Genomic DNA, 12,974 nt, shown 5'->3' with positions numbered 1-12,974 from the left:
TTAATTATTGCATCCATTAGTGGCTCACTGTTTTTGTCGACACTGTTTATCCCGTTCATGTAACAAGAAAACATGATCGTTTCGGTTACATAATAAATGCAGTATTCCAACGACACGAGGAAATCCTCTTGTTTTGCTGGCCAGTGGCCACTATAACATGTTGGCAAACAGAGGGCTTGTGTGTTGATTAATCCTGCAAAAGGAATTTGAATCATGTCGGAAACAAAATAATTTTTTTAAATGAAATCTTTTACTGTCTTAATTTTGAATTAAATGCTAATCCTGTCAATCACTCAGGAGTGATGACACGGGCCTGTCTACTGGAAATGAAGAGCCGTGATTGGAGGGCACTGGTATAGGAGGCGGGATCAATAAATATTCGACTGTCAGATTGGAGCTGGCGTTGCTGTGTGCAGGTAAAGAGAACCAAGGAACACAAATGACGTAACGTACAGTATTTGTTCTACCTTACTAGACAACGAAACGCGATGGACAGACACTGTTCTGTTGAAGAGCAGCACGTTTAAGTCACATGAACGAAGAATTGAACCGTCGAGCGGCAAAGTAAAAGCGTGCAACACCTTGGAAAGAAAATATCGCGTCAAGGTTTGGTCGGGGGCACACATTTTACAAGGAACTTCGACAGCTGTGTGTTTTCAAACAAGCCATCAACAAAGAATGAAACCCTTCAAACGAGGTAGGCATACATTTATGGGAATTTAGTACAGAAAATATTGGCAGGCATTCATTATCACCCTGACAGTTTGCCAAGTGTGCCCGGCTTTTGGGTGTAAATGGAATGCGGCTTTTTGTTGCGAGCAAATGCAGCGTGTGTTTGTGTTTGAATTTGGAGGGACAGCGAACCAGCTAAATTATCTTTGGAAGCAAGCATGGTGTCCATCTGGCGGAGCGACAGAACAATCCTGCATCTGCGAAGGCGTGCGTTCAGCGGGTTCTTTGTACGTTTGATACACGATGGGAAGATGGCTAGCCAACTTAGTCATCGTTTTTTATATTCATTTATAGTTTTATCATGTTACACCTTATTGTTATTTTTGCATTTGGCAAATTGATAACATTCCGGTAGCTATTCGATTTCATTGCAACAGTAATCTTAACCCCACAATAGACTACATTGAATAGAACAAGACAATTCCACGAATTTGCTTCATTGTTTGTTAGCTAGCCTGCTAACTTTAGCCTAGAACTAGCTAGCTAAATCCGCCTTGAAGATATTAGTACATTTTAACAAACTCAAATTATGCACACCTTTGCCTTAAGTTTGTCAACACATTTTGACTAGATACCTAACTCCGTATAAAAATACGCCATTTTTGTTATGCAAACAAAGTTGAGGTTTGACAGGAACAGCGTGACATGTAACGTTACTGTAGCTAGCTAGCAAAGTTAAAGAACTCCACGATGTAGCTACCATAGATTTAAAGCAGTTTACTAGCTAACTTTATATCGCTACTCCAACATCAACGGAGACAATTGTACCTCTACTAGTGATGCGCGAGTTGACTCGTAACCTGCGGGTCGGGTGGGTTGGTTGGTTTAGGGTCATGAAATATTTTGTGGATGAAGGGTGGGTGGCGGACGGGTTGAGTAAAGAGAGAACAGTACCTTTAAATTCATAAATGTACCATTTATTGTGCATTTTATATCTATAGGCTACATGTAGGTTTTTCTTTCGTTATTTTAGGCTATCTGGAATTACTGAGGAAGTTTTAGGTCCTGACTGTACGCGTGCCAAATAGACTACAAGACAATCGCCACATGCTTTTCGGAACTAGCAGAACAATTGAATCTTGATCCAAGGCAAAAAGGATGACTCTTAATTCACTAAGAGAAAAGCTGCGAAATTGATTTTAGAAAATAAGAGACGGGAGGGCCAGAAAAGTAATGTTGGGAAAGACTTGGTGAAGTGGTAAAAGAGGAGGGTGGCAGTGTGATTGAGGCGCTATACACATTTGAGTCACAAGAAGGGGACTTCAAATAGACCTGTGGCATGTCAAGGGAACTGCATCCCTATACTTTTCAGATGGGTTAAATAGAAATCTGGACATGTTGAATTTAAGCATTTCTTGTTGTAAAACAATACACCAAATGTCGGCTAAATTGAATGAGTAGGTGTGTCAACTTTTAACTCGTACTGTACGTTTTCTGACCCGTTTCTCATGCGGGCGCTGTCTTGATCTTGGCATAGCTCCCTTCCAACTAGAGATAAGTAATCCACGTCTAGTCAGATTCTTATGGCTACCAAGTTTGGTAGCTAGCATATTTAAAATGTTTTGCCCATTCATGCGCAAATTTTCTAACTTGATTTTAAGAGTATAGTTCGTAGCTAGCCACGTACACTCTGTTAGCCATCGAATTAAAATCAATTGCTCCAGGACTTAAATTCCCTGGCCAAAGGTGAAAATAGCCCCTCGCACGGCCTATAGATCCTTAGCGGCTGGAAGTGACATGCACACAATCTCCTTTTGTGCGGACAGGAGCTGCCTCCAGGGGTCAGATTTCACCAGAGAAATACATTTACTGCATTCTATACCCTGGGAGAAACCATTCTCCATTTTGAGTTGGTATTCCCCAATGCCACAAATATAGTGATTTGGGGAAGGAAGACAAATCTTGTTTTGTATTTATTTTCTTCCAATTAGATTATCTCATCACTTAATTTAATGAGGGAGAGTCTCATTGCTTCATCATGCATGCTTGTACATTTGTTGTCACCTACTACACTTACCTATCAATCGGTGTAACCTGATTTGTTTCAATCACATTGCTAAAATAAATCAGATCATATTGTAGACAAAATACTGATCAATACTTTGCCAACCTGTTTCTTTTATAGATTGGTGAATGCACAATAAAATAACAAACACAGGCCTACACAACAAGTAGATGGTTGTCAGTCTCTGATTTGGAGGGAAAGCAATACATTCTATAACAAGTTAATGTCCAACCCTGGTCTATGATGAGTACAAACACTAGCACTGACTCAACAACCCCCTCTGAACCCCTTCTTGTCCTCAGCTCTGGAAGAGGAGCGGAGGCGAGAGCAGGAGCTGTCAGCAATGACTGACAGCGACCCCTTTGAGGATGACAGCTCCACCCTCGACCTGTCTGGAGGGGGTGGGGGCTCGGGCAAGCGGCGTCGCCGTGGCAACCTGCCCAAGGATGCTGTGCAGGTGCTGCGGAGCTGGCTGTACGAGCACCGCTTCAACGCCTACCCCTCAGAGCAGGAGAAACTCGGATTGTCAGATCAGACCAGCCTTTCTGTGCTGCAGGTGAGTGGACCGGGACTTGTTATGAAAATGTGTTTATTGTATATTAAAAAACGACTAGAACCAATTCCTTTACATAATTGTTTTATGCTTATTGCACATTTATAAAACAGACTAGACAGCTATTTTAACAGTTGTTGGCAAAATTTCTGCTGCACCCTAATGTATTTGTCCTCTTGCTCAGTTGTGCACTGGGACCTCCCACTCTTTCTATTCTGGTTAGGGCCAGTTTGCGCTGTTCTGTGAAGGGAGTAGTACACAGCGTTGTACGAGATATTCAGTTTCTTGGCAATTTCTCGCATGGAATAGCCTTAATTTCTCAGAACAAGACTAGACTGACGAGTTTCAGAAGAAAGTGCTTTGGTTCTGGCTGTTTTGAGCCTGTAATCGAACCCACAAATGCTGATGCTCCAGATACTTAACTATTCTAAAGAACAGTTTTCAGCTGTGCCAACATAATTGCAAAAGGGTTTTGTAATGATAAATTTGTGTTTTAAAATGATATTTGAATGGACAAAAAGGACAGTTCTAAGCAACCCCGAACTTTTGAACGGTAGTGTACATCTCGTCAATATATGCAGATCTCGGGTATAACTGGGAAGGTCCGCACAGAGGAGCGAAGGAGACGAGACCAAAAACACAAGAACAAGAGGACACAAACACTCCTAAAAATGAAAAATAAACTCAATATTGGCATTTAGAATTTTGTGCAAAAATAAATTCAAATGATTTCGATATCACCCAGCCCTACACCAACACAGCCTATACCTTAACAGGGCTTGATTTTTAAGTAGTCTGACTTGCATTTTAATTAGTCTAACAACGTATTAGGTCTGGTTTCGGCATGTTCCCCTCAATTACAGTTGAAATGAATGATTTATAATTTCCTCCAGTTCAATTGTTCCAGATTAGTGCCTGCTGTAGTCTAAATAGTTGATCATAGCAGACACTTGGGGCCCAGATGGAGTCATGACTACGTACTCTGTCGAAGATGGTGGTTTCTTTATCAGATATTGTGTTCTCTATTGGCCTCTTGTAAGTGTCCTGTGTGCGGGGAGATGAATGCCGTAGCACCTATAGGCCTACTTCAGGCGGGCGCTAAATAGAGATTCATCCCATGATATTTGCGCCATACTTTTCGCCATACTTCAGCGCTAGGGTGTTTCTCAACAGCTTAGCATACAACAATATTCAAATGTCACATGGGTGAGGTACTACTGTACAGATTAATTTGACACCGTCACCGCAGTCTTCCCTTCTCACCTTGTAGGCTGACCATTTGTTGTCGTTTCCTCTCTCTCCCCTCAAATACACACACACATTCACACCCCAGGAGTGGCGACATGAGGAATTCCTGGACTGAGCAGAGAGCAAGCAGGGCTAGAGCAGCGCTGACAGACCCATAGTGTAGTCATTGCAGTGAAATGTCCCTGGTTGGCTGCGCTCTACTTGCTCTGTCGCTCAGCGTTTTTCAGCCGGGACTTCATTAATGCCAGCTGTCTGAGGTCACTCATCTCACTGTGTGTGGGAGGTTTTTACCACAAGATGGCAGTAAACAAGGCCCGGAAGAGAGCAGGAGAATGAGAACATGTGGGCGGATGTCTCATTCCAACAAACTACCCCTCGAACCAGTTTGAGCTATTATATGCTTCATTTGAGGCATTTAAGTACACCGCCGCCGCCAGCCTGTACTGTTGACACCAGGCAGGATAGGTCCATGGACTCATGCTACTTACGCCAAATCCTGACACTGCCGTCAGCGTGACGCAACAGGAATCAGGATTTGTCGGACCAGGCAATGTTTTTCCACTCAATTGTACAGTGTTGGTGGACAATGTTAATTGTCCCCACGAGTCGCTTCCTCTTGTTTTTAGCTGATAAGAGTGGAACCCGGTGTGGTCATCTGATGCAATAGTCCATCCTTGACAAGGATCGGCTAGAGTTGTGTTCCGAGATGCCACTGTTGTACTGCGGCTATATTTGTCTGTTTCTGGCCTGCCTGTTAGCTTGCATGATTCTTGCCATTGTTCTTCAATCTCTCATCAACGAGCTATTTTTGCCCACAGGACTGCTGCTGAGTTCTTGTTTGTCGAATCGTTCTCGGTAAATCCTAGACACTGTCGTGCGTGAAAAGCCCAGGAGGGAGGCCGTTTCTGAGATGTTGGATCCGGCGAGCCTGGCACTGACTATCATACCACGCTCAAGACGAGTCGCTTAGGTCACTCGTCTTGCCCGTTCTAACATTCAATCAAACAAACAGTAACTGGAGGCCTGTCTGCCTGCGTAATATAGCGAGCCACGGCCACGTGACTGGCGATCCATTTTCGTGAATGAGGTGGTGTACCTAATAAATTGTCCACTGTCATCTCTTCTTGTAGTTTGGTTCTCCAGGAAATCTGTTAGGCTTTTGAGATGCACCCCGGTTGTTTTTTTTGCAGGCGTTGTTGTTAAATTTACTGACTCTTTTCCAGATATGCAACTGGTTCATCAATGCCCGCCGCCGCCTCCTCCCTGACCTGCTCCGCAAGGATGGCAAAGACCCCACCCAGTTCACCATCTCCAGGCGGGCGGGGAAGGGCGAGGGCCGCCCAGCCACTGGAGGATGTGGCGGAGGTAGTTCCCCTGAAAGCCCCACCTCAGTCCCCTCTCCAGCCCTGCCCCCTCTCAGGCCCTCTGTCATCCGACCAGCCCCCACACTGGACCTCAGCCTCCTGGGAAATACTGCCACTGCCATCCTTTTGGGAGCTGGCTACCCCAGCCAAGAGGGCTACTGTGTCAAGGCCCTGATGCAGCTGGACATGCAGAGTCTCCTGAGGAGGGAGGCCGAGGAGAATGGCTCCAAGGTTATCAGCGCCAGCCCCACTGGCGGGCTATTCAACACGCCGCCCCCCACGCCTCCGGAGCTGTGCCCCAGCCAGGACTTTAGTGACCTGAGGTTGCTGGTGGATGCAGCTCTCCAGAGGGCCGCCGAGCACGAGAGTCAGAGGCTGCTCCCGGAGTACCAGAGCAGGGCCACTACAGAAGCCACAGGTGGCTGCATCCACAGCAGCAGTGCTATGGGTCTGACCACTCCACCGGCACAGAACCAAGCTACGTTTGATTCGCCCAGAGAGCAGAGTCCTGCGAACAAGGCTGTGGTGTCCCCAGTTTCAGTCCTAAGCCATGTCCCAGTCTGCTCTGCTCCTAAACTCGCCATGGCCTCTGTACCGGCTCCAAATGTGCCTCCCCGCCTAGCCCAAATGCCACTCCTAGTGCCAGTTTCAACCCCCTTTCCAACCTTTGTCCCAGCACCAACTTTATCCCTGGTCCCAGCTTCAACTCCAATCCCAACCAAACCCCTTCTCCCAGCCCCAAGCCCTGTTCAAACCTTTGCTGGTGCACCAACTGTGTCCTGTGTCCCAACCTCAGTCCCAACTCCAAGCTCTACCCAAGTCCCAACCCTGGCCCCACCTTTAGCCCCAGCACCACCAGCCCTCACCCCATTCCTGGGCCTGGCTTCCCTCCAGCCCTTGTCCTCCTCCATCCCCAACAGCAGTGTCCAGAGGGCCCAGTCGATGCCCAGTGTGTGGAGTGTGGTCCACAGCGACGCTACAGTCCGACAGCCTGTCCCCGTGGTTCAGACTCCCATGACCGCTGTGTGGGGGCCACAGCACACCTTGCGCGCCGTCAGCGAAACAGTCAATTAGAGCCATGGCCACTCCCTTGTCTGTGAGGAGCACCATATCCCTTCTCTGACTGCCCCTAACTGTGTGTATGTTCCCTTGATCGGCCCCTCTGACACTATGCTCTGCAGAATTCATGCATACGGTTCATACATCAGACGCTGGGAATGATACGAGGGATGGAAAGACAATTGTTTTTAAAGACAGTGCTTTTTAAGCATTTTTATCAGGACTTTAAAAACTTTTATCCAATGCAGAGGGCCGCCGAGCAGCCTCCAATGCAGACTGTTGCTGGGTGGAACCTTTCAACTTGGTTTTTCAATCAACATTTCAGAGTATAGGTTAAATGTTGCGACGGTTGACATAAGAACGACGACACCAAGTTCTGTAATGTAGTTTTTAACTCCCTTTTCCACTATTTCCAAAAGGGGTCAAGGAGGACATTTCCTTCCGTGATATTTTTTATTTTTTTTTAATTTTTTTACAGTCAAGTTGCACCAGTAGAGCTAGGCTTATCAGTAGCAATACTGGACTTGGTTGAATGTATTATGGTCACTTTTATCTCAGGCTGTCTAGCCTGTCAATCATTCCCACCAAGGTTAAACAAGGGCGGACCTGGGGCTGAGACGGGTGTGTTTTTCAAGCCCAGGTGTTGTGCTCCTCCAGTACAGTTTATGCACTTTAGATATTTTCATTTTTTTAGTCTGTCCACATCTTCACACAGTGCCGGAAGACAGGTGGAAGGGGAAATTGATTGTATTGCAGTGTGCCTGACTGCACAGCTTCAATGTCTGTCTCCTCTCTCCTTGCCTTAAAGCTACTGTAAACAAGTGGTCATCATGGATTCTACATTTTTAAGACACTAAATCATCAGTCGCAAAGAATATGAACTGTTTTTTTTACTTTGTAAAATGTTCATTTAAACCTATTTCCAAAATAGTATCTTAGCAGGTAAACTGTTTTTGTGTGTGTGTGTGTATATATATATACACACACGAGGAATGTTTTTTTATTTTTGTTGGTCTGTTACTTTCTGCGCTATCTTTATGCATCATGTACAATTTCTAGGGATGTATTGTTTATATTGTGGACGTGAAGGAGGTGGAATTCCTGTCTGTGTGTTTGAGAACGATGGGGCGGGAGGTCACATTGGTCCCGTTTATAGAAATCAATTTTGTGGCGAAGCTAAAGGCTTAGTTGGGTGACACCACCAGACTGTCTCCTCATTCTTAAGGGTAATGTAACACTTGCTATAAGTTCCCTATTATGCCATAGTCTTTTTATGGATGAAGCCTGTCACAAACATTTCAAGCTTTTGGGCCCTCCTGTTTGGAGAGGGATTGACCCAAGTAGCGAATCATTGGCGGCTTAAGATTTGGTCCTTGTATTTCAAACCAAAATATGTCTTAATTGAAATGCCTGTAGTTCGCTTGGATGACAATCTGGTCAGTGTTGTATTGAATTCATTGATTTTTAATGTTGAGTAAGTTGAGAAGCAAACTGTCTGACTTCCTTTTCCTCTCTTTTCCCTCTGTTTTAGTGAAGTATATCCTCTCGTTAGAGTATTTTACTATTTCTTATACGGTTGTAGTTTCCATGAAACAATCTCTCCTACATATTATGGCCAAATCGACGCCGCACAAAGTTAGTTGGGCCCTACTACGTAAACAGTGCTGCTGCAAAGTAATTTTCTTCTGTCATAGGTCAGTTCAAATGGGACTAACTTAGTCTTTATAGCTGTTACCGGTGCCATACATGTAATGACCCTGGTGGTGATTGTTTTTTTGTTTTTTACAGCTAGATGCATGGGAAGAGCTGATATGGAATTCCGTGTTATTATTAACCTAGATTTGTGACTACCATAAATCCCCATTCCTTCGCTACCACTTGTTTTCGGCTCTTTCATGAGGCTTAATGTCAGCACCATTTCCAGAATTGTCTAGAATGTCAGTGGGGAAGGGTAGATGTTATAGATCTTCCACAAATGGAGATATGCCGAGTCACCTTTTTCTCACACAGTTTGGGTCGACTGTAGGGTTCATTCAGACTTGAGTCTGAAAACTAAGCAAAGAATGTTAACTATTTTAACAGGTTTTGAATATAGATGCAGTACAATAAAGCGGGTATGTGGTTTATTCATTACTACACTTCTACGTTACTACATATTACTCATTGTGATACTGGAATCGGCTGGATACTGAACATTATTTAGGAAGGCTATTTTATATATATCAGGTTTTGGATGCAGAATGAAACTTGAGTCGTAGATGCCAATGGGGGAAATGCATGCAAATATGTCAAGGTGGGGGGGGCATGAACTGTCTCAAATGTGTAGCATCACAATACGACCAAATGCATCCTAAATGTTTTTCCATTTCACTGTGAAATCATGGCTGATGTATGGACAGTATAACTGGTTATTGTGCCTTAAACCTGGGATTGAGGGAACATGCCCCTTCTACATAGAAACTTTTTGAATAGTCTGCAATATATGCCTTAAACTTTAAATGTGTTTTTGTACAAGCATTTCAGAGAATAAAACTTTTTTCATACGCTGATCCTTGCGCATTTTTAAAAATCCAACTTGAAGAGTGTAGAATTAACCATAACCATATGTTTTCTTATTTGTCTGAACAAAGTTTAATAGAACGACTACCTTTCTTGGAACTTATTACATGGGCAAGATATTGTACATTGGATTTCCACCCCAGTTTTACCAAAACATTTTCATTTAAGGCAGGTCAAGAGTTGTACATAACCTTTTGGATGTAATTAACCTACTAAATGTTTTTTTCTGGAGTATTCCAGATGACTCCCATAGACCCCCAGATAACTGTTTTGCTTTATCCATAGGGGTGTCCCTGATGTACTTTTTTTTTGTTGACCATCTGTAGGGTTCAAGGACACTTCAACTTGATTATCTCCAGCTCAATACCAGTGCCGTCAAAGTATTCACACCCCTTAACATTTTGCTACAGCCTGAATTTAGAATGAATTTGAGATTTTATCACTCATCCTACATTGTAATTGTTTCAATGTTTACAAATTAGGAGCTTAAATGTCTTCAGTCAAGCATTCAAGCTATTAATTACGCTTTTGATGGTGGCATCAATAAACCACAGGAGGCTGCTGAGGGGTGGATGGCTCATAATGGCCTGAATGGCGCAAATGGAATGGCATCAAACACATGGAAACCATGTGTTTAATGTATTTGATACCATTCCGCTCCACCCATTATCGCTAGCCTGTCCTCCCAAATTAGGTGCCACGAACCTCCTGTGCAATACACCAAGTTACTACAAAGATACAGGTGCCCTTTCAAACTCTGTTGCTGGAAAGGAAGAAACTGCTGAGGGATTTCACCATGAGGACAATGCTGATTTTTAAAACAGTTGCTGAGTTTATTGGCTGTGGATAGAACTGAGAATGGAGTGAAAAGAAAGTGTGTAAAGAAAAATATTCCAAAACATGCATCCTGTTTCCAATAAGGTACTAAAGTAATGCTGCAAAAAATGTCATTAACTTTTTGTCCTGAATACAAAGTGTTCTGTTGTGGGCAAAAACAACGCAACACATCACTGAGTACGACTTCATATTTTCAAGCATGGTGGTGGTTGCATCATGTTATGGGTATGGTTGTCATTGGCAAGGACTTAGGAGTTTAAGATCAAGATAAACGGATATGCTTGTTATTGGCAAGGACTAGGGAGTTTTCTAAGGATAAAAACAAACGGAATAGAGCTAAGCACGGGAAAATCCTAGAGAAAAACTTGGCTCTGTCTGCTTTCCAACAGACACTGGGTGACATTCACCTTTCAGCAGGACAATTACCTAAAACGCAAAGTAAAATATACATTGAATGTTCCTAAGTGGCCTAGTTAGTTTAGGCTTAAATCTATGGCGAGACTTAAATGGCTGTCTAGCAAATGATCATCAACCAACTTGCCAGAGCTTGAATATTTTGGGGGGAGAATATTGGGCAATCTGAACTATGTTAAGATTTCAAAAGGTAGACATGCCTACAGGTGCTCATTGAGGCCTTTAAGTTCTTTGGTTATCACTTTTCAACTAGTGTGGATCTGTATATTTTAAAAAGTGAATAAATAACAAAGAAATGTGAAACTCTGGATTTAGGCCAAAGCTTCAAGGGGAATGTTAATTATGGTAGTTGGACAAGTGTCATGCCTACTTCCGCTCCGACCCAATCGACGTCACCGGTCTACTAACCACCAGTCCTGGCAATCATCATTATGCACACCTGCACCCCATCATTTTGCACACCTGGACCTCATTATCACCTTGATTACTCTCCCTTTATTTAGGCCTCAGTAGCCTCCGTTATCAGGCAGTATTGGTTTTGTGTACGTTCTGTACGCTTCTCCTGTTTTGTTTATCGACATGATTCTTATTATTAAAATCACCTGCTTCCTGACTCCCAGCTTTACAGAATACTGACTCTTATAAAATGGAAGCAGCAGAAGATAAGGACATCTCCCAGGCGGTTGACAAACAAGGACACCTAATATGCCAACACCAGGATCAGTTGGCACAATTGGGTACGGCTATGGATAAGGTTCTCCGCGTTCTCCACCGCCTCGACACCAACCAAGAAGATTCACCTACATCTAGCGGAGGTCCTCCTACCACAAGTCGCCCCAGCCTATCCAGCAGTCTGCCCAGGTCAGCGACGCCGGTCATTTCCCTGCTAAACGGGTAGGGGTTGGTGGGGGCTCCTCTCTCTGTCTGGGAGAGAGGAGAGGAAGAGCTTGGCTCCTACGAGAGGTTCATGGCTCTGTTCAGGGCAGTCTTCGACCATCCATCGGAGGGCGGAGAGGGAGGTGAGTGACTACTTCAACTCCGGCAGGGTGTCCAGACCGCTGCGGAGTACGCCCTCACCTTCCGGACCGTGGCAGCCTCCAGTGGATGGAATGAGCCGGCGTGCCTCACCCTATTCCAAAGAGGACTGTGCGAGGAGGTCCAGACGTAGTTGGCGTGCCGGGTTGACAACCTTTCCTTCGATGCGCTCATCACGGTGGTCATCCATCTGGACAACCTTCTTCGGGAGTGCCGGCACCCTTCGCCTCTCGCCCTACTCTTTGGCCGCCCTAAGCAATAGCCTGAACCCATGGAGGTGGGGGTCACAAACCTCTCCGCAGTAGAGCGGCGTCGCTGGAGACAGCTGGGGCTGTGTTCCTATTGCGGCCAGGAGGGGCACAAGATTCAGTGGTGTCCGTTGCGTCCCAACCCGGTGTCCACAGGGACAGAGGGCCGACCCCGTGATCATCCATCTCCAGGGGGAAGGCGTGACTATTCCATCATCATCGCTTTTCGCCAAACCCTTCCTGGTTTCCATTTCACTGGCTGGCTGTCCCTCAAGTGTTTTCTCTACAGCTCTAATGGACTCCGGTGCCGCAGGGAATTTAATCGACAAGGCCCTCGCCTCCTCCCTGTACATCACCTTGTGCCCGCTCTCCTTTCTAGGTCCAAACCTTGGATAATCGACCATTGGGATCTGGCAATATCACGCACATCACAGCACCACTCACCCTAACCGTGGGACCGCTGCACCAAGAAAGTCTTTCTTTCCTTATCATCAATTACACAAAGTAATCTCCCGCCTCCCGTGGCTCCAACGTCATGACCCCACCATCTCCTGGTCGAGGATGGAAATCACTGCCTGGGCACTAAGATGTCTGAATACCTGCTTTCCCTTACCCTGTGGTTCCATGTCAGTTGAAGAGTCATGTGGTTGCCCTCCAGCCTGACATCCTGGTAAACCTCTGGGAGGTTTTCTCCAAGACCCGCACCACCAGTCTCCCTCCTCATCCCCCCTGGGACTGTGCCATCAACCTGCTTGCAGACTCTGCGCAGCCGCGTCTGTGGCTGAAACTGAGGCCTTGGAGGAGTACATCCAGGAGGCTCTCCAGCAGTGTTTCATCCACCTCCCCTGAGTCGGCAGGCTTCTTCTTCGTGACCTAGAAGGAGGGAGGTCCACGACCGTGCATCGATTAGAGATGCCACA

General features: G+C 45.2%; 1 protein-coding gene across 1 annotated transcript; it reads left to right on the top strand.

Annotated features, from left to right (window-relative positions):
* The first annotated feature begins 402 nt into the window (after nucleotides 1-402).
* LOC139564693 (homeobox protein TGIF1-like) lies at nucleotides 403-9,510 on the top strand. The gene is made up of 3 exons (XM_071384460.1): nucleotides 403-697; nucleotides 3,040-3,293; nucleotides 5,762-9,510. The coding sequence occupies exons 1-3, from the start codon at nucleotides 679-681 to the stop codon at nucleotides 6,974-6,976; spliced, it is 1,488 nt and encodes a 495-aa protein (XP_071240561.1). The 5' UTR covers nucleotides 403-678; the 3' UTR covers nucleotides 6,977-9,510.
* Nucleotides 9,511-12,974: the final 3,464 nt, after the last annotated feature.

Source organism: Salvelinus alpinus, chromosome 2, assembly GCF_045679555.1.
Source record: "Salvelinus alpinus chromosome 2, SLU_Salpinus.1, whole genome shotgun sequence".
In the NCBI taxonomy this organism is placed as follows: Eukaryota; Metazoa; Chordata; class Actinopteri; order Salmoniformes; family Salmonidae; genus Salvelinus; species Salvelinus alpinus.
This window is presented reverse-complemented; position numbering and strand designations above follow the sequence as displayed.

Excerpts from the sequence above, each read along its gene's own strand:
- LOC139564693 (XM_071384460.1), top strand. Across the intron at positions 3,294-5,761 it reads CCAGCCTTTCTGTGCTGCAG|ATATGCAACTGGTTCATCAA; the intron begins GTGAGTGGACCG and ends ACTCTTTTCCAG.